The sequence below is a fragment of the Agelaius phoeniceus genome, chromosome 14, assembly GCF_051311805.1.
Source record: "Agelaius phoeniceus isolate bAgePho1 chromosome 14, bAgePho1.hap1, whole genome shotgun sequence".
Lineage (NCBI taxonomy): Eukaryota > Metazoa > Chordata > Aves > Passeriformes > Icteridae > Agelaius > Agelaius phoeniceus.
This window is the reverse complement of record NC_135278.1, coordinates 9,624,966-9,646,580: the sequence shown is the minus strand read 5'-3', so window position 1 is coordinate 9,646,580 and position 21,615 is coordinate 9,624,966. Positions and strand designations below refer to the sequence as shown.

The following is a 21,615-nucleotide window of genomic DNA, read 5'->3' as shown; positions in this document are numbered from 1 at the left end:
CCTGAATGCTGTCTCCTCTCACTTGCACTTCTGCATCAGGGCCAGTGTGATTTCCAAGAAAATAGTCATGACATGGGCACAGTCATCTTGTTTGCCTTCAATGTTTAGTAGCTGTGGTTTGGAAATACATATAGGAAAAATATCATTTTCTTCCCCTCTCCATGGAGTAGCTGCACAGGTTTTGTGGTTTGTTTTTTTTTAAACAAAGTATTTATTTTTCATTAATACATGAAGTTACTATGCTTATGACATCAGTTGCAGCCCTCTCCTCCCCAGAGACAAGAAATTAAAATGAGCCCTTGTTCTGAAATGCTCAGTCTTGAGCAGTACCTGCTAAAAAATAAATTAAAAGATCCTTGATGGAGTACCAGGTGCTCATTCCCCAAGCCACCCTTAGCCCCTTCAGAGAGGAGCCTGAACCTTGCAGAGCTCTTGAAGGATTCTGGGTGGGGGTAAACAGCTGGATGAAAATGGGGCTGATGGTGATTGGAATTCCTGCTCCCTGCACCTGCCAGGGAGGGGCTGGTGGAAATGGATGGAAGCTTGGACAGGGACAGCAGTGGAGCTGGTGACTTTGAGAGAAGCAGCTCTCTAAAGGCAGTACTGCTTAAAATGCATAAAGCTCTGGTCCTGGGGAATAAATTAATTGTGTTAGCATGTGTCATGTTGAAAAACAAAGCCAAGTCCCTGCAGATAAAAGACCTGACCAACCAGACTCTTTGTAGCACCATGGGAAGCCAGTGGATGAAAATTTCCTTGTACTTTGTCAGTTATCGTGTGATTTTTCAGAAGTCTTGAGCTTTGCTCTGTGCACACAAGTGATTTAAAGTTGTATGGGCATAACCCAGGATGTAAATCCCACATGCTCTGTCTGTGCCAGGCCAGCTAGGAACTAGATTGAATATCCTGCAGGAAAGGACTGCTGCTCAGGAGTGTTAAAATGCCTTAAAGATACTTGCAAAATACATCCAAAGCAGTTGCTGATCTTTCACAATTAGGAATAAGTGAGATGAAAGACTACATTGTTCCTCAACTTCCCTGTTCATCTCTAGTGTGGTTTAACTCCAGGACTTGGAGAGCTCTGACCTCCATCTGTGAGGATAATAATGTGTTATGCAAGTAATACTTTCATCTTTACTGATTATTATCTGCTTAAAATAATGTCTCAGTTGTGCATTAATAATAATTTTCTGAATAGTTTTATCCTCAAGATTTTTAAGCCAAGGTGACAGTGTATTTGCAAGGCACTCCTTTGAAATGTCCTGGAATGTCAATAGACAAGGATTTCACACCCTTCACTCCAGAGAGGTTAAAGGTAATAACTTTAGTCCTACTGAATGAATTCATTATAGCTATAACCATACCTTTGTCATGGCTTTCCCCTAAAATATACAAGGAAAATCCAATTAGTGGCACTTCTCTTTAATTTTGCCCTGAAGGAAAGTTAACAGTGCATACAGTAGAGATACAATTTTCTTAAACTTACAGCAATAAAGCCCAGAGGAAGGAGTATACAACACATGGTGACTGCAGGAGTAAAAAATGTACATCCTATTGCTGCTTACTCCTGTATCTGCATAAGCTTGCATGCCATCTAGTGAAGGCTCTACATTTCAAACACACACAGCTTGAATAATAAGCTTGAAAATAAGTGTGCCAAAGCTGCCTCAGAAAGGAAATTTATGTTCAGAGTAATAAAATGTTGGCTGATAAAGTATGGCTGTATATCAGTGGCTGCAAGGAGATAAGCACAGACCTTGAAGCCAACAGACCTGGAATATATTTCAATAGAAAGCAACGGAAAATGGTAGAGGTGTTTTGGATTTATCTTCACATGAAAAATTGCATTAAGGTAGGCTGTGGATAGCAGGCTGGATTAGAACTGGTTACCTGTCACTGGAGGAAGAATGTGCCATCTGTGTAATAAGCAAAGCAAATAATTCATTTTTCAATTTTTCTAAGAAAATCCATTATTAACCATTAGTGCATAGTGTTTCCAAGTCACCCAGCATATCCTGATACATTTTAGCTGGTTCTGTGTTTCACAGGAGAATGAGTCTCCACTTGCTTACACTAGACCAAATACTGTTTGCAAAGGCACTAATTGAGCCTGGCTTTGGCAAAGTCTCTCTGGGTGATGACTGGATGTGCCTCGGACAGAGGAGTGGTACAAGGTGTCAGCTGCTCTTCAGTCTGAGTAAGGAACTCACTGAGACTTTCTGAGGTAGCCATAAAGGAGGGGAAAAAAACATTGAAGTAAAAAACATAGCACCATGTTTCATTAAAAAAATGGCTTCAGAACACTGGTCTTTCCCTCCTCTGCGCACAAATTCCTGGACTTGAAACTTGATTTCTGTAGAGTTCTGGCTGTCTCGATTCACCCATCAAACACACACAAAAGAGGTTTGTGAATTTACCCTTCTCCAGTCAGTGATGTCTAACGTGGGTTAACAAAGCCTGTTCCCATAACTGACCTCTGTTACTACAAGTTCTTCATGCACACCTGGCAGCGGCTGACGCGAGTCCGAAGCTGCCCCGCCTTGAGCGTCTCTGAGGGGGGAGCACTGACAAACTGCTGCTCCTGCTCCACCGTGGTCAGCCAGAAGCTGTACTTGTTGGCAAAGTAGTGGCACGTGCCCCGAGCACCGTTGCACTCGATGAAAGGAGTGGCTCGGAAATCCTCCAGGCAGGAGCCAGGTGAGACCAGGGACTGGCCTCCACCTTCTGCCCCCGCTGCAGTGTGCTGAAATAAAGATGGCAATTCAGTGAGCTCAAAGGAGGTAAACAGGCAACCAAAATTACACCCTGGCTATGTGTATCAGTCTCGAGTCAGGGCTAGAAGGCAAAGAGCAAACATTCTTAGGCTGAATATGCAGGCCTGGAATAATGGAAAACCAGCTTTTCACTTGAAAGTTGGGAAAATTTGTAAACAACAATGCTGACGTCATGTTTTTCTAACAATCTTACACTAATAAGCTTCTAGGAGAGTGCACTGGAAAATTTTTTCCACTGAGAAAGAGGATTAAGTCAATACTGTAGCTGAATTACTGTTTCCACATTTAAAGGTTTGAAGAAGAAACATCTGTGGTGATACAGAACTTAGGCAGCAGTGTTACCAGCAAAACTGATCAGGGCAGGTGCTACACAGAGCAAACTCAGAGCTACAGCAACTCAGCTGGTGAAGAAATGCACTGAGGCAAGAAGAGACAGGGTTCCAGGTTCCTGTAACTCACAGAACCCAGTCTCAGTGATCTCATTAGAGAGGAGAGATGGAAGTGTTTAAAGCTGCCTTTGCACCAGCAGTAGTGTCCTTACCATAAGGAAGGAGTATCCTATCCACAGGCTGCGCCAGCCCAGGGGACACTGTGGGATGGTGATGTCCTGGCTGTGCACAGCCACAGCCTGGGAAGGTGCCTCACACACAGAGCACCTGCTGATGTACTGTGGGATCTGGACGCTGTCCACGGGCATCATGGGGATGGGAGCAGTGGTGGAGAGCCAGTAGGATTTGTCGTTTCGGCTGGCGTAGTAGCACACTTCGTTGATGTTGCAGTAAATGAAAGGCATGGTGCTGAAGCGAGGCAAACATGAGCCAGCAAAACCTGGAAGAAGCAGAGCAGCAGTCACACCAAGCATCTGCCAAAGACTCCAGGTCATACACACCAGCATTAAGTGGTGAGGATGGCACGAGTGACACCGCTCCCAGTGCAGATCTGGCCAAGCCACCTGCCACCAGCCCCACCACAGCCCTCTGCACTGCCATGGAGGATTGCTTTTCAATGTAATTTTGTGTTCATTCTTAAGAGAATTCTGTCTACTCACCAAGATCCTGGTTGTGGGCCTTCTCCTGCCCCTCCACATACAACAAGCTGTATCCATCCCAGAGCTTATTCATGCCAATGGGACAGGGGGGGATCTGCTCTGACTGGCTGTGCTTCACCAGGGTGTAGCCAACGCCCACGCTGCGGCCCGGCATGCCCGGCAGGCCAGGGGGACCCAGCTTCCCGGCAGCACCTGGAGACACAGAACAACCACCACTGCCAGGGCACAGCAGGGACAGCAGCTGCCTCTGTACCCCACCTGGCATTGCTTATGGCACTCTGTACAACGAGGAGCACAAGCTATATGGTTGTTATATGAATTACTGGACTTAACAGCTCCAAATGCAGCCATTGCACAGCACCACCCACCCATTCTCTTCCTCTTTTAGTTCTCTTTCTTTGCCCAACAACTCTGGTGCCAGTGTGTTAGGTACATCCCACAGTACAGTAGTTCTGAGGACCTCAAAGCACCAACCAAATCCTAATTCATTCATTTTTGCTATAGCACTTTTCTTGATGATATTTCTCTTATTTCTCACTACACCTTTCCTCCCCTGTCCAAGCCTCAGAGCTACAGTTACTGTGAATACTTTATCACTCCTCTAGATCTTCAAGATCATTCCCACATCCAATAAACATTAAAACCAAAAGGTTTAGAAATGCACCTACAGAAAGCACTATGACATCAACAAGGACATGTGACAGAACTTTCCTCACTGAAGATTACATTGCCTTTATTGCAGATACAAAACACGATACCACAGAAATCTCCTGGTTTTCCTAAGCTAATTGGCTGTAAGCAAACACAATTCTACTGTTTGCTTCTTTTTTATCTGTGCTCCCCAAATCATAAAATTACCTTCAAATCCCTGTGGTCCTGGGGCACCTGAAAGTCCTGGATCCCCAGCTATGCCAGGGGTTCCAGGTAAGCCATCACGTCCTTTCAAACCAGATCTTCCTGGCAAACCTTTTGGGCCTGAAATAAAATACAATTATTAGTATCATTATTTCCTCATACTATTGGCTTTGACTCCTGCAATCTTATTCCAGAAGGGAAGTAAGATGTCAGCAGCCATGCCAAGAGCTCACTCTTCAGCAGCTGTGGTTATAAACAGCCACCTCCAAAGGAGGCTCCACCTGATCTGGTTGTCTGTAAAAGGATTGAGAGGTGCAGTGGGTATCACACATGGTTAAAAATACAGCATTATGTTTATATATATTATTTGATGGAATTCTTTCCTTAATTAAAAAAACCTGTAAACATTCCTAATGTATTTGATAAAGTAGTGTTTTTCTTCCAGAAGAACAGCATTTGGGTGATCTGAGTGTACTTTTTACCTGGTTTTCCAGCTGGGCCATGCAATCCAGGATCTCCATCAAGGCCAGGAACACCATCAATGCCTGGCAGACCAGGTAATCCTGCAGGGGCTGTGACTTCTTCTGGCTGTGGGGTTATTCCTGGAGCCCCTGGTCTGCCAGGGAGACCTGCACATGGGCAAAGGATGTGTAAGTACCCCACAAAAACCATACAGATTTGACGCTAATCCTGACACAAAGAAGAAAAATGTGAAATTAGAACCACCTTTGTACATCAGCACTGAGTGTCTTGTAAAAAGTATGTCAAGCTCTTTCTTACTTGTTTCAGTCTAAAAAAAATCAAGAATCTCCCAAATAAGCCCATTAAGGGAGCTCTGAAATCATCCCCAGCCCAAACCAGGTGCAATAAATAACAGCTTTTTAAATCCTCCAGCACTCACCTCGAGGGCCCATTTCACCTTTCAGGCCAGCATAACCAGGATCCCCTGGAGGTCCATCTTTACCTGGCATCCCCATTAGGCCAGGCTCACCTCTTGCACCTGCAAAGACACACAGCTGAGACTGGGCCTAAGCACTAATTCCGATCCACAGCTGTGGCTCCCACTGATGGCAGCAACAGCACCGGGGCTCCAAGATGGAGAGAACCACAACCCTCATGGCAGTCTGTGCCAAATTTCACATCCACAATGGCTAGAGAGCCTCAAGACAAGAATTTCCACTGCTACCTAACTGTGCTTATTGAAAGTACCCTTCCCCTTCCTTGGGTAGCCCAGGGACAGGCTTTGGAGAGGACACATCTTTACTATTAAATCCATCTCTATGCACAGCACAGAGGGATGGGATCTGCCAGCCTACAAAGACAGCACAGTTGTTCATCTGGCAGTGGTTCTCCAGGTTCTCCATCCTGCCCTGTCTTTTCAGTTGTGTGGTGTCTCTCAAACCTTGCTCCTTGAGTTCCTGTGTGCAGCTGCTCTTTGGCCTCCTTTCTACAGACCAAAGAGAGATCAGCATGCTCCCTGCCTTAGCCCAGAAGGGAAGATTGTGACACGAAATTCAGCTGTTACACCTGAAGGAGGAGGCCACACTAACCACCCAACAGCCATTCCTACTGTCACATGACAGCTGCCAAAGCACTCCCAGGTCCTTTCAAGGCAAGGTTACCTTTGAATCCAGATGCTCCAGGGAGTCCAATTGGACCAGTGGGTCCCACATCACCCTTAATGCCTCTCAAGCCAAGAACACCAGGGAAACCTGGAGTGCCTGTGTCCCCTTGGTCAGAAGCTGGGCCAGGGGGCCCTCGTGGTCCTGGAGGACCTGGAAAACCTAGAGACAACAGAGTTCATTGGCAAAATCTATTTCTGGGGCAAAGTGAATTCTGGGGCTTTCCCCAGCATTTCTTTCTGTGTGGGGAAAGGCTGGAGTCCCAGCCTCTCCAACAAGGATCTGAGGTAATGAATTGTACCAGTGCCACCCTGACAAAGCTTCCAAACCACACCCACCTGAACTGCCATCAGTGCCTGGAACACCAGCATCTCCAGGTCTGCCCCGTATATCAGATGGAAGAGAAACTCCAGGTGTTCCTGGCAGGCCAGGTAGTCCCATAGGACCAGGGGGACCTGGAATAAGAAACACAAAGTGAGGGACAACCAAAGGTCTTCATGGATCTTCACAGACTTTGACAGAAGCAGTGGCTGGGGAGCATTTCTATTGAGGAGAACAAAGAGACATCTCACTACAGGAGGAGAAACAACACATATAGTGCTGTTCAGGAGAGATATAGATACTTTCAGAACTGTGCAATCAACTGTTTCTCAAAATACAGAGCAACATCACAGATTTCACATTTGCCTGTCAAGCTTCTAACCACCTTTGTGGCTTCAGGAATTGTCTTTGGTAGTTCTGCTGACCATGCAGCCCATTAACCTCAGCTGCAATACATCCTGCTTTCAGAACATCAGTATTTACCCATGTCTCCTGATGAGCCTTTTGGTCCAGGGAATCCTGCAGCTCCTCTTCCCAAGCCTGGAGAGCCTTCTTCACCCTTTGTACCTGGGAGACCTGCAGGTCCTTTCAGTCCAGCTTCACTCAGACCTAATTAAACATGGTTAACAAAGGTAAGAGAGCCCATTCAAACTGCCTAATAGCAGTCAAATTATGACACAAAATGAGTGGTGATTTAAAAACTAGACATTTACTACTGTCTCTGCTGTTTTCAGTAGAGCAGCTGGAATTGGTGATTTGGTGCCTCACGTGTTACTCTGGTTGTGCAGAGTGAATTTAAACAATCTGTGAGATGCTGAGAGAAGAGCACATGACTGTTCTGGTCTCCCCACAAGCTCTTGCACAAGCATGGGAACACAGCAGTCCTGTGACAGGATCTGCTGCCAGCCTGTATGCTTGTCTCTCACTAGGACACACCAGACTCAAGGTTCTGGTCTTTAAATAACCTTGTGGGCTTCATGCTGCAGCTCAGGGAGGGAGTTCAGTGTGCACAGACTGCAGCAGAATGCACACAGGCACAAGTGGTGCAGGACAGAGGCTCCCTGAAAAGCTGCAGGGAGATGTTCAGAATGCCACTCTAGAAAAAGGATACACTAAAAGCAACTCTCTCAGGAAAATTGTGGAGGATCTATATGCTGCAAATCATGGCCTTCTGATAATGTTTTAAACAAAGAAAAAACAGGTATTGTTTGAGTTGCACACATGAAGTCCATCCATTTTCATGCATAAAACAGCTGCCACAAAATTTAGCTGCTACTTTACAACATGACTGTAACTAAACAAGTCTTTTTGGTAAGATCTTTCTTCACTTCTTTCCTTTAGTAAAACCCTATTTGCAACACAGAACTGCATTCCATTTCATATGATTCAAATATGAGAAAGTCCAGCAAAAGCTCCCTAAAAGCAGAATCTGGAAACAAATCAAAGAAATCAGTTTCTGATTTTATTGATGCCTTCCTTGAGCTCCATATAATGGAGGGCTCTGAAAAGCAGTACAGAAACATTTCATTGCTAAGTCCAATTCAAAGCAAGCATTTGGTGCTGCCCTGCTCAAATCAAACATCCGTTAGAAAGAGTTTTATGATTTCATTCTATTAGTTTTCCAGAAGTGACACAATCCTTCAGGAATTCAAGGAGAACCATCACCAGAAAAGCCTTTTTAACTCCACAGGCTGCATCCTGTTCTTACTGGCATTGAAGGAGAGTTAGTTAATGCACATTCAATATGCTGAGGTTTTTCTTTAGGTCATAATTAAAGCCAGAACTGATGAAATAGGGGAATTTTGTGGGAAACGTTGCTCTCGTGGAGGAGAAGTTACACATCTCCCTAGCTATCACACTTCCACTACACATTTTCCTTACCTGGCGTTCCAGGAGAGCCTTTTGTGCCTGGCAAGCCATTCAGACCATTTAAACCTGGAAATCCATGAAAGCCTGAGGAGACATTGGGAACACAAAAGTGAGCACAGTACATAAAGCTGTAAATCTTCCTTCACACGAGTGCCCTTCACAGAAACTCTTCCCACTGCTCTCTCCAGTTTTACCCTCCATGAACACCCATTAGAGATTCAAACCAAGTGAAAGCCCCTCCCTTTCCAGCCCTTCCTCTGCTCATTCCTAGCAGCTGGTGCCTGCACAAGGTTGCCAAGAGGAAGCCCTTTCCCACACACAGCTGGCCCATCACACGCTGCCTGCCCGAGACACTTGGCCAAAACTCTGCTTTTCTGACCCAAATCCTCCTTCCATCAGATTGCACATCTACCTTTAGGTCCCACTGTTCCACGAGCTCCAGGGAATCCAACAGATCCTGGCTGTCCTGGAGGTCCTGGTGGGCCTGGGGCTCCCCTCAGCCCAGCATTTCCAGGGATTCCTAAAAGCAAGCAGAAAAATATTCCTGTACTACACATCGTGTCCAGGCTGAAACAGCTCACAGCTCCATCTTACAGCCTCTGTTCCTGCACTTGACTCATAAGACAGGTGAATAAACTACTATTTAAATACAGCAAAATCAGATCCAAATCTCTCCTCATGCCACCATTAGCATCGCATTTATCAAACTATCTTTGATTTTTTTTAATCATAGCAGTAACATTCTTCACCATCCACTAAGTAACACATGAACAGTTCACACACAAATAACTAATTAAATTGTTTTTTCAAATAAAACATTTCAATAACAACTTTCACTGTTCTCCAACCTTTGATCTTGATAACCATTTGTGAATCTACCTGCTGATTACCCACAACCCAAAGACACTTGTAGCCATTCATCTGGGTAGGTTTGGCTCTAGAGAGGGAACAGACAAAAACATTGCAATGAAAAGAGCTGTGAAGAAGCTGCTACTGCTTGTATCTAACTGAGATCTTCCCTATTTGTTAATGGGATTCCTTTGGGTTTCAGTGTTGCAGGATTCACCATATTTGACCAGCAGGACAAGGTGACACCTTACACTACTGTCCAAGAAAATTCTCATTTTCTTGCCAAACTTCTTGTTTAAGCTTCAGCTGAGACAGGCCAAACTGGGCTAAGGAAGCATCAAGGTGAGGTTGTCATAGTCACAACAGGAGCTGCAGAACTTGGGTGCTCAGTCCAGTACCTGCTGGTCCTTCTTGGCCAAGATCTCCTGGGCTGCCTTTGGGTCCATTCACCCCAGTGTTTCCTGGATAGCCTGGTTCACCCTTGAGTCCTTCTCTCCCTCTCTCTCCTACAAAGATATAAACATACAAGTCAAACTGGAGGAAGGCATGAAGAGGGTGAGAAACATGGTATGCTGAGGTTGCAGCACTTGTGTTTGCTCAGCCATCACCTGGGCTGGACTCCCAGGGTGCCAATGCCAGTGCAAGTTCACTCCTCAAGAAGTGAAGGGAACCCAGCATTAGAACTGGGCTGGTCTCAGGTGTTCATTATCATCCAGATTTGTGCCACAACCTGGATTGCAGACTCCTCAAATCTCACTTTCAGGATTACAAAAATACCCAAATTTGGCAATGCCAACCTGTTTAGTCTCTAGAATTTTGTATTCCTGAAGTGAGCAACCAAGGCCTACTTTACCTGGAAACCCTGTCTCTCCCCTCTCTCCTTTTGGTCCAGCAATGCCAGGAACACCAACAGATTCTCCCTGTTCACCTGGAAAAGGAAGGAAAGGCCATTCTGTCATTGACTGTGGACATCAGTTTCCAGGGCTTGTTTAAGAAAATAAATCTTGTTATATTTCAAATTCATGGTGCAAACAAAGACCATAGCAAATGATGCACCTGAGTCTTATAACCACCAATGGATGCAGACCCACTCATGCAAATGCACAAGACAGACACTTCCAGGTAATTGCACAACATCCTGCACTTTTGACACGAGGAGATGAGAGAAAAGGGAGCTTCTTGCACTGCCCAACAGGCTTCACACAGTGCTGTGGCCAAACTTTCAGAGGATCATAAAGTATTTATGCTTGGTATGGGTCTTGTCTGAATGAAGGCTCCTACAAGGGGATATGTACTTGGAGCCAGTCACTGGAGAGCAATGGACACTTCCAGAACACTGCTGATTCCTTTGTGTCATTAACATTAGGACTGTGCATAATGAAATACCATATAGACTGTGAAAGGGTTTTTACCTTTTGGACCAGGAAGGCCAATAGGTCCTGGGAATCCAAGTGTTCCTGCGGTGCCATCTGAACCCTGAAAGAAACCAACCCAACCACAATTAAACTGTGCTTTTTATTCTTGATGTTCCAAGCTTGGGTCATGTGGAATAACAGAACACAAAGGTGTAGGAAAAAATACTGTGTAAAATGCCATTTAATGGTATGAGCCAAACAAAAACAATCTGGAAGTTTTGTAAGGAAAAATCCTGCCAGGTTCTGCTGCTGTACCAATTAGAACACAGGGTTTTGCAAAGAGCACCCAGAGAAGAAGGAAATGGTACTTTACAAGGTATTTACCCTCTCTCCTGGCATTCCTGGAAATCCCATGATACCATGTGCACCCTTCTGTCCTGGCAGGCCAGGTTGTCCAGGTGGGCCAGGGAAACCTGGGTCACCATGAAGACCTCTCTCTTTGCTTGGTGACCCAGCTGGACCAGGGAGACCAGGCTGTCCACGGCTTCCTGGCATTCCTTTATCACCTGGGTAATACAGAAGAGTGGAATTTCATTCAATAATACAGACATCCAGCTCATTTGGGTCAGTTGACCTGTTACCCTAAACTCCCCTAAAGAGGAAGAAGGGATGGGATTAGATCTACAGAACAGAACTCCAAAGGAAAACTGTTTTCTCAAAATCCAGAGCTGCCATATGCAAGTCTTACTAGAATAGGAATGGCAGAACTGAAAACAGTAACACTGTGGGCACTGCCAAAAGGACAGACCATGCTCCACTGATAACAAGCCCAGATACTGAACAACTGATACTGGCAACTAACTGCAATGTTGTGAAATACCTCTAGGTCCTGGGAATCCTCCCAGTCCAGCTAATCCAGGATCTCCTTTGTCTCCTTTGATTTGCAGTGCCTGTTCTGAAGTCCCAAGAACAGGAAGACCTGGTGGACCTATATCACCTCTGTCACCTGAAGAAATAAAAAGTCAGGAAATCTTCTTGTAAAATAATCTAGCAGAGAAAAACAGAACTTCCATGTCTCCTGATGCAAATTCATTAGTAGTCTTTGGTAACCAGGCCAAAGTATTGAAAAATACAAGATTACAATATTTAGAAGAAAAATTCCAGACCCAGACATCTCAGAATTGCCTCCTAAGTCCCTCTGCTGAACAGCCAGCAAAAGCCATTCAGCTGTTTCTCACCTTTTTGACCTTGAAGTCCCACAGCTCCTGGACTTCCTTTTCCTCCAGCTGTGCCGGGAGCTCCTTTAAAGCCATTCACTCCAGGGACACCAGGCAGTCCTGGCATGCCAGGGAAACCAAGCAGGCCAGAAGAGCCTTTCTCACCTGCACAGAAATGTTAAGAATTAAAAAGGGAATATCAGTCTCTCCTGGTACACCCTGTACACCCATCCTGGGGCAGGGAGAGGCTGCTTGGGTCTGGGCAATCACCCAAATCTGGGTACTTAAACAAGCACATGGCACAGCACTGTCACTGTCTCCACTCACAATAGTTTCAACCAGCACTTCTCAGGTCACCTTTGAGAGCCTGGTCCTGTTTCCAGTGGAGATCAAACACAATCAGTTTGCAAGAGAACAACATGCAGTTCCACAGCTCTATTGCTTTGTGTTATTCTCCAGGTAACCAACAATTGTATTGGTGCTTAAAGATGACAGTTTGTAAATTTTTCCTTCCCATTTGATTTGTGCTTGATTCTCTCCCTTCTTTCTATAAATTTCATTCATTTCTTCAATTTTCTTGTCTATTTTGAATTACACAATCCTTTGTCCACATGGACCTAAGACCTTTAAGATGGATTTTCTTAGGAACATTATTGATAATTAAATCCATAATTTGTAACTCAGCAGCAAAACAAATGCATCCCAACACTAGCTGGGGATTCATTCCATTCCAGCAAGTTGGGCCTAAAATCAGCACCAGCAAGGTTATTTTTTTTGTGGTCACAGCAATCTCAGGACTGAACCACCTACCTTTTGGCCCAGAGAAACCTGGACGTCCATCTTGACCAAAGGGCCCAGGTGGCCCTACGAATCCTCTTTCCCCAGGAGATCCTGGAGCACCATCAAGACCTGGGAAGCCTTTCATGCCAGCAGGGCCTTGTGGTCCTACATCCCCAGCCACACCTTTGACTCCAGGAGGTCCTGAATCAATACAAGAAAGAACTCAGTCCAGGACATTGCACAGAACCAGGACAGCTTGTGGCAGCTTCCCAAGGCTCTTTAAACACAGCACTGTTTTTAATAACAAATGGACCTTATGGCACATGCAGCCTACTAGAGGCATAAAGCTTAGAACTGCAAAAGCATTAGTCATCTAATAATGAAATACCTACAAGGAGGGTTACTGCCTACATCACTACACAACTGGCAAGAGTGAAACCCCTTATTTTGACCACCAGAAACTGACCTGCAATGCACAGTCTTACCTCCATCATCAGGGCAGCCAAGACAGAATGGGGAGCATCATTAATGCCAGCTTCTGCTCCCTACCCCATTGTCTGGGTGAACCAGACATCAATCAGCTAGACAAGCTCACAAGTTCTTTTTTCACCTTGGTAGTTGAGCTGTACTTCTCAAGATCCAATTGCTCACTACAGGAGCAAGCTGATTGTGCTCTCACAAAACCAATACTATATGCACTATTTTGCCTCTAAATGTTTCTAGCTGAAGCTTTGTAATGGTTTACAATTTTAAACAAAGGCTCAAACCATTGAAAACAGAATGCTCAGATCCAAAGGAATGAAGAGAAGGAAAACTTAGGTTGCTTCTGAAAAATTACATTTGCTGCAGTAGCAGTCAATATTTGAGCTCTGTTACACTCAGCGCTTTGTGCTACAACCCAGCAATTTTTAAGCAGATGAAAGAGCTGCCTAATTTAAGAAGACAAAGAAAACACACACTTAAAATCTCTGCATATTAATAATTTCCTTATAGGCTTGAGACTTTGCTACTGTCTGAGCATTCTCATTACAATGGTTCTTTGCCTTCTGCTTTGATTAGCAATGATAAGGGGTATCACCTATGGTCAATGCAATTCTTGTAGCATTAAAAGCTGGGTTGTTAGTCCATGAGCTTTTATGCTACACTGCATTTTCTCACCTTGACAGCCTATGTGAAGAACCCATAACCAAACAGTGTGACATCAGAAATGGAGAGTTGATGATAAATGGAATAGAAACATGGTGAAGGAAAAAACAGACAAAATATGTAAACAGAAAGAACAAGGCTACAAAAGAAATTAATGATTCAGGGAGACAACAGCTGCAAAAAAACTTAGTTATTTGGAGCTTATCATCCTAGCAATGGGAGGTTTTTAAAAACAGTTGAAGAAAAGTCAAATATAGCATACAGACCACAAATATGAAACAATAGAGAGGCAGAAGGAATGCTAATATTAAAATTTTTAAAAATTAAAAACTCTGTAATTTTCATGTCAAGTGATACTGCTTTCATTCATTTGCTGCCACTGTGCTTCAGCACTGTCATTCTACATGTCAGAAGAGCACTTTTATGTCCCAGAGCATCATCTACCAATTCCCAGGTCTCTCTTTGCTTAGTTCTCAAATCTTTCATATACTGCTATGACACACTTCAGTCAGTGCAGCTTTACAGATACTACTATACTCCAGTGGTGGGGATTTTTTCCTCTGAAGTGAAGGAAAATAAAACTCTCTTCTGCCCCAGCAAAGAGAAAGACAGAGAATACAAGTGCTTGTCCCGAGAACATCAATTTTTCAATCTATATCACATTTCAAGTAACCCTACACAACAGAAGTTAATTGTCATGAAAATGGGAAATGAAGATTAGTCAATGATACAGCCAACACGTAAGAGCAAAGATGTTAAAAACTTCATGACATTCAAGATGCTTTCTTCTACATTTCTTTTGTACTTCCTACAGTACTGGAGTAACATTTCCCAGCAGGAACTGCCCAGCAGTCAGAGTCAACAGGCTCAAATTCTGCACTATGGTTATCCCTAACCAGAGGTAGGAGCTCACTCCAAAAACTTCTCCCACACTTCAACACCCCAGAGCTCAGCTCAGCTCCTTGTCTTCATCTGAAAACACCACATACCTGGTGCTCCTGCAAGGCCAGCTGACCCCAAGGGTCCTGGTTTTCCCTTAATGCCAAAAGGACCTCCAGGGCCAGGAGGGCCCCGCAGTCCAGGGACACCGGAATATCCTGGCTGACCCTGTTCACCTTTAACACCCAGGAGGCCTGGTCTTCCATCCAGCCCTGGAAATAGAGAGATGGGAGGTTACAGAACAAATAAAGCAAAATTCACGCTTTTAATTAAAAAGTGAGTTTTAATAAAAGCCTTTTGAGTTGCATTAGATTCTAATGGAAAACCAGCAAATCACCATCTGTGAGCAGCTCAGAGGAGTTGCATTATTTTAAAGTGATTGGAAAGAGGAAGGGTCTTTGAAAAAAGAAACAGTTTGATATTCCCAGATACAAGCAATATCAGTGCTTACCTTTTGGTCCTGGAAATCCAATATCACCTGTAAGCCCTTTATCACCTGGAAGTCCAGGTCGGCCACGCTCTCCCACAGTTCCACTCTCAGCACCAAATACATCTCCAAGAGCTCCTTTTATTCCAGCTAAGCCTGGAGCACCCATTTTCCCAGGCAAACCATCTGTTCCATCCAGTCCTGGAAGTCCTTGTGAGCCTTGCTCTCCTCGAGGTCCAGGGAAGCCTTGAAGAGAAGATCCATAAAGGCCACTCAACAGAAGTACAGAATATTGCTTCCAATAGCATCTCAAATTAAATATACATTTAAAAATTTCTAGTAAAGAAAAAGTTGCTTGAAAAGTTCCAAATAATTTAGTACTGAATTAGAAACAATAATTGGTGATAGAAAGATGAAGCTGTTGAAAGGTTTAGGTTTTTTGGGGTTTTTTTCCAATAAAAGAATACTGTAGAAGCGTGTAGCTGCAGCTATATAAAGCATTCCAAGCTTGGTTTTGCTAGATGGTAGGTTAAGCAAAAGGACAAAACCCCTAACCCCTCATCACCTTTGCTTCTTGGTCTTGACACAACCATCAGAAATTCCTATGGCTAAAATGAGTCCAAGCACTGTGTACAGTGTGCCTTTATCAGAGTATCACGGGATTTAAAATAAATGTTTCACTAAATTAGTGGCTAACCTAAACTGGAACCAAGTACGTGACAATGGTCTCTGGAGAAACAAACTGCTGACTGTTCTCTTTTCTCACAGCAGTGATACAGTGTTACAGGCAGGTGATAAACATCCTGAATATTTCCTTTGTTTTCTCCCAAGCTGCAATCACTTGTCTGCATTTGCAAGGAGCACAGTGTAACACTCGATGGAGCATTATGGATGTGTGAGGCAGAAGTGGCCAAGAAGGTTAGACAACTCTTCTGATAAAGTACTGTACACATTGATCAGACAATAAAAAGACCTCCAGCAACTTCCCTCTTACCAGGTTCCCCTTGCAAGCCTATTATTCCTGGAGACCCTGGCTGTCCTTTAGACCCATGTAACCCAGGTTGGCCTGGAATGCCAGAGAAGCCTTTGCTGCCTTTGGGACCTAAGGGTAAAAATATATTAATCAATAATATCAACAAACAAATAGCCGCAGACAAAAACACAGCACAAGAAAACAGGATCAAATATTTTCTGCAAAGCTGGTGCTGGATACAAAATTTAAACTAAATAAAGTCTCAAAGCTATGGCCACACAGAAGCAGAAGGTTTGTGTTCAAGGCTAAAAAACGGTGCAGTTAATATGACCCTCCATGGGATTTAGGCCTAGTCACTTTGGGAAAAAAAAAGGACATTGTTCTGCCAGTTAACCCTCTGGAATAACTATCACTTGGAGGAGGACTAATTGGGAGGTATTATCTTCTTTGGCAAATGAGTGCTGTTTGGCAGTCAGTCAGTGCATTACATCATCTTGTGTCCCCACCTGGCAGTCCTGGAAAGCCGGGAGTCCCTGGGGGCCCATAAGCTCCAGGAACTATGCAGGGCAAGGTGATACCTACAAGAAAGAAACACCAAGGTTGTAGCCTCACTCTGCCAGTTTAAGCCAGTGATACTGTATTATTGCCTATATCTTAATTTTCTTATTAAATCATAGCTCTGACTTGGGATCTCTCACTGGTTTGCTTTCAAACTAGTACAAAGTCACAGACTCTTTAAATGTTTTTTATCATTTTCACAATAAGGCCTTTCAATCCGGACAAATAAAGAATGATTATTTCTTCTATCCGCACACTTTTCTTTAGTATTAGAAATGAATGAATATTAGAAATTTCTTTAATATTAGAATTATTATTTCTTCTACCCACACACTTTGTAGGATGTTATGTATTTTAATGTATGCATTAAAATACATAACATCCTACAAAGCGTGGATGTTATCAAAGGATGTTATGCATTTTAATGTATGCATTTTATTTCCTAGTATGGGAGGAAAGGCACTCACAAGTTTTCTTACACATCTCTGTGGAGGTGCAAACTGAACTGGCTAATGACTTACTCCCTTTCCCACATGTTCTGACTATAAATACTCTCCTACACAAAGGACTGTTCATTGTTCCCAAAGCTTTCATGTAGCACTCATAAAAAGCTGGCTTGTGATGTACTCTGCAGAATAAATGGAGTTCACATCATGTACAGAGCATTTTACTTATACTTATCTCCCAATGCAACTTTCATTTAGCAGATTCTGTAGGAGAAAATTTACTGAACAAATATGTAAGCTTTCACAACTAGGAATTAGTAAAGCTTTTAGCATTTAGGATGTGACTTGAATTGGAAAAAAAGCTTATGCAGACTATCCCTGGGAGAGATTAATGCTACATCAATACAATGGACATCTCCTTGCCCCATAACAAGAAGGCAGCATGACACTGGTGTGAGGTACTATCCCCATCCAGCACATCTGGGAACCTCCTGGGGCTGCCCTGGCCTTGCTCTCACCTCCCTCTGGCTCTGAGATTCCTCTGCCAACTCTTCTCACTGTGGTGGTCTTACCACCAAGGGTTTTAAGCTCAGAGCATCAGTCCAGAAATGTATGCCACTATATTATGCCTGCAAATACTCTACTAGCTCTGCATTATTGACACAGACAGAATTACAAACCTAGGAGCCCAAGTATACACATGTAAAATACACTGAAAATCAGCAGCAACAAAGAAAAAATATTGTTTACCTTAAGTTATATTTAAATGGCTGACATGGAATCAAAACACTGGGACCAGCTTTCTGCAGTCATTTTGTAATGAAAACATTTTCCATAAATGTTTAGACATGAATTTCCATGTAACTTAATTTGAGAATGAGCATAAAACATCATATATGAAGTATTATCAAACCCATATTTACTTACTTTATCACTGTCATTATGGTATGCTTTAGGTGCATATAATGACACACCAGCTGAGCCAAACCACAGTACCTCAGGAAGCAAACAGAGCCCAGAGCTGGTTGCACAAGTCACAACTGAACTCCCTACCTGACTGTCTTGACAACCTCTTATTCATCAACACCTGTTCATTCATACAATGTATTACCATTTCTTCTTTTAAAAAGAATCTGGAGCTCTTATTTCAATAATAGTAATAGTTTTGAAAACTGAATCAGACATCTCAGATATCAGTGAATTACTATTTTTATTTGGACGATGATTTAGGTGTTCTCAAAAACCTCATTTTATCATTCTTGCTAACTACCTTTGGTGTAAGATGGCTCTCCAACAACAGCCAGGGAGTAGGTCCATCTAATACTCGTAGTATTTCAGCACTGCTTGAGTATTTATTGCTCATTATCTGTGTCCTCCTGAACATGACAACTTGAGAAATCTGTGACTGCCATGTGAGGCCTGGTGAGCCCACAAACAAGTTTTAATTAATTTGAAGAGCAGTCTTTGGCCTAATGCAATCTTCTGGCCTAGCCACAGGCACAGCAGTAAATTGAGTACCATTTCACTTGCAGCTTTACCCTTTTCAAAGTAGGAGCAGACCCAGCAATACCTACCTGGAGGGCCTGGAAGACCTGCTTGTCCTGGAAACCCATCCATTCCACTGTCACCTGGTGGTCCACGAACTCCACTAGGGCCTGGGTATCCAACACCAGGAGAACCAGGCTCTCCTCGATGGCCCTTGGAGCCAGGTAATCCTGGCAGACCCTTTTCACCTGGGAAACCCAGCCCATCATCACCCTGTGCACAGCAAAGACAATTACAGCTCAAAGTCAAAGGGATGCAGAAAGAATATCCACCACTATCATCTTAAAATGTGTGTAAGGGTTTGGTTGGTTCTGTGCAAAGTTCAGGTGAGCCTGAAAAGATATATAGAAACCACTGTAAATTATCCATCTTTATTTTAAAATGCAGCAAAACTTGGTGACTATTACAAAGAATATTTTATGTTGTATTTGCCAAAATGCAAATACTACAGATTCTGAAAGACATATACTTTCTTTTTAATTCATAAGATTCTGGTGGGATTTTTTTTTTCCTATTTAAAGATTTCACTTATAATTATGCCTACAATGCTTTTGTCTTTTAGGACTCAACATAGAACAGCATTAGGGTCTACTGAAGTTTATCTTTTCATAGAGGCATTAGGAATGCCAATTATTAATCCTGACCAAGACAAATTTGTGCTCAGGGACTGTGAGCTTTTTATGTATTTGAAGCTTTACCCCAGGGCTACTCAGGACTAGTTTGCCAGGCCTGGCTGCTTTCTCTGCTCCTTATTCCAGTTCTGAAGCACTGCTGCTGGGTTAATCTGGACTTACTGGAGGGCCTGGTGGGCCTGGCAAGCCTGGCAGTCCATCCCTGCCCGGAGCTCCTGGGATGCCTGAAGGTCCTCTGGGTGCTGTTGCACCGCGGTCCCCACGGACACCTTTGACTGTTGCATAGGATGGATCCCCTTTTTCTCCCTTCAGGCCTGGGAGTCCTTGCTGACCAGCTGAAGCCTACAGACCAATAGATAAAGAAAAGGAACATGCAGGAAAAGACTTTGCTTCTTAAAAATGTCATACAAGGGCAGGACACAGTGACCAGATCAGAAAGACTCTCCAGGGAGTTTCCTATTGTGTACAGTAACTTGGGAGGGGAAAGAAGTTTGTTTGTTTTCAGCTGTTTCTACTATCACTACAGCTCCACAGTGGCAAGCCAAACCTTGGTAACAGTGACAGCAATCTTGCATGGCATCTGGGAACATTACATCACTGATGATGTAATGAGACCCAAGTAATGAAACTTCTTTCCTATTGCTTGGTGTGCTGCACTTACTGACACTGATAAAGATCCTCTGAAGATAAATGATTTGTATCTTTATGGACTACGATTTTCAAAAGTAAATACTTGCAATGAGCAATGCTCAGCACTTTGGAAAATCCTATTTGTTATGTTAGCTGTTTGATAAAAACCAGAGCTCAACTCTCATTGATGTATTTAGCATACAGCAGTTAGGAAGCAGACTCCATTTGTGGAGCACAGTTTTTACAGCTATGAGCAATGATGTGGAAAGATCTCCCTGTTTGATTTTTCAGATCTTCTCTCCATGCACATGTACAACTGCTTCCCCAGCCAGCCCTCACTTAGGAAGAGCCCTGGGTCTAAGCCAATGTATGTCTACTTCCAAAAAGTCCTGGGATGAATAACTCTTACTACTTTTCTCTTGACTGATGAATGTGCAGTTCTCAGAATTTAAGAACCATTTGTTCTCCCATTTTTATAGCTAATAGTATCTCTACTTTCAGTTTCTTTACACAGATCAGTTTCTAGGTTGATTTTTTTTTTTTAAATCCAAACAAATAGAAGCAACTATGAAAAAAAAAAAGTTCTTTCACTACATTCAAGATCACAATTCATGGCCACAATTCAGAATAACCAACACAAACTGTTTTTGCCTTACCGGAGGGCCTCGCAGTCCTGGTGCTCCCACAGAGCCTGGGTCCCCACCAATGCCCTTGGCACCAGGCACACCAGGCCTTCCTGATGGACCTGGTGGGCCTGAGATGCCTTTTGGGCCAGCTCTTGTAACTCCTCCATCACAAGCACAATCACCTGCCTCTCCTGGAAAATAGTCAACACTCCAAACTGAGTTTGGATAAAGACCCTTTTCAACTGCAAGAGCTCCAAAAGCAGTATTTGATTGAATTAAGACAAAGCCATTCTCATATTCTCATTCTCCTCTACTCAGGTGATGTGAGTGCCAAGCAAGTGGAGCTCAGGTTTTCTCCAGTTTAATTTCCATGCAATGCCCATCACCAAATAACAATGTGTGGCACAAACCTCAGCACTTCTAAACCTTTTCCCAAAGGTTTAAACTTTCCTAAACAGATGGGTTTAGGGGAGTTTTAGGGAGGTCTTCTGCATTTTTTTAGAGATAGTTATCAGAGAAAACAAATCCATACTCCCCCTCCCAGTAGGTTACAATGACACCCTGAATTGCACTGGTTATGGACCTGAACAGTCACTAAGCACAGTGATATCTGTGTCATCATGGCTTTTGATGCTGGTTCTGTCACACACTAAGACCCAAATTCTCACGATTTTTAGCACAGGAGAGAATAAATTTAAATTTTTCTGTCATTTACAGCCTCTATTGCAAAAAGCAGTGAATAAGATTTTATTTCTAAGTCTCATGGCTTTAAAGTATACCTTATTTAGGCAATTTTCTGTGCATGATATGTTTATCAGATTATTTGCCTGAGCAAAATAAGAAGAAGAAATAGGATTTTACTGACAGTGCTGGCCACAACTCTTTCTAAATTGCAAAGACTGTTGGCTCCTTCAACCCCTCCTGTGATTTCTCATAAAGACACTTACAACTCATCCCTTAAGATATTAACCACATGTAAACATCTTTCAGCCTGATGACAGCT

At 43.3% G+C, this 21,615-nt stretch overlaps 1 protein-coding gene across 3 annotated transcripts in view; it reads right to left on the bottom strand.

The window, feature by feature from the left end:
* Positions 1 to 87: 87 nt before the first annotated feature.
* Positions 88 to 21,615, bottom strand: part of COL4A6 (collagen type IV alpha 6 chain) — a 108,307-nt gene continuing 86,779 nt past the window's right edge. For all 3 annotated transcript variants that reach the window (XM_077185815.1, XM_077185817.1, XM_077185816.1), the window contains 25 exons: positions 20,643 to 20,803; positions 19,519 to 19,698; positions 18,754 to 18,937; positions 16,682 to 16,753; positions 16,197 to 16,304; positions 15,227 to 15,448; positions 14,826 to 14,987; positions 12,721 to 12,891; positions 11,932 to 12,075; positions 11,574 to 11,699; positions 11,078 to 11,259; positions 10,751 to 10,814; positions 10,192 to 10,266; positions 9,737 to 9,844; positions 8,902 to 9,009; positions 8,502 to 8,573; positions 7,104 to 7,229; positions 6,638 to 6,754; positions 6,300 to 6,461; positions 5,579 to 5,677; positions 5,160 to 5,306; positions 4,681 to 4,797; positions 3,823 to 4,014; positions 3,316 to 3,602; positions 88 to 2,743 (listed from right to left, as the gene is read on the bottom strand). In XM_077185815.1, coding sequence (XP_077041930.1) covers positions 2,483 to 2,743; positions 3,316 to 3,602; positions 3,823 to 4,014; positions 4,681 to 4,797; positions 5,160 to 5,306; positions 5,579 to 5,677; positions 6,300 to 6,461; positions 6,638 to 6,754; positions 7,104 to 7,229; positions 8,502 to 8,573; positions 8,902 to 9,009; positions 9,737 to 9,844; positions 10,192 to 10,266; positions 10,751 to 10,814; positions 11,078 to 11,259; positions 11,574 to 11,699; positions 11,932 to 12,075; positions 12,721 to 12,891; positions 14,826 to 14,987; positions 15,227 to 15,448; positions 16,197 to 16,304; positions 16,682 to 16,753; positions 18,754 to 18,937; positions 19,519 to 19,698; positions 20,643 to 20,803 — 3,647 coding nt within the window. In that variant the 3' untranslated portion in view covers positions 88 to 2,482. The remainder of the gene's footprint in view (positions 2,744 to 3,315; positions 3,603 to 3,822; positions 4,015 to 4,680; positions 4,798 to 5,159; positions 5,307 to 5,578; positions 5,678 to 6,299; positions 6,462 to 6,637; positions 6,755 to 7,103; positions 7,230 to 8,501; positions 8,574 to 8,901; positions 9,010 to 9,736; positions 9,845 to 10,191; positions 10,267 to 10,750; positions 10,815 to 11,077; positions 11,260 to 11,573; positions 11,700 to 11,931; positions 12,076 to 12,720; positions 12,892 to 14,825; positions 14,988 to 15,226; positions 15,449 to 16,196; positions 16,305 to 16,681; positions 16,754 to 18,753; positions 18,938 to 19,518; positions 19,699 to 20,642; positions 20,804 to 21,615) is intronic.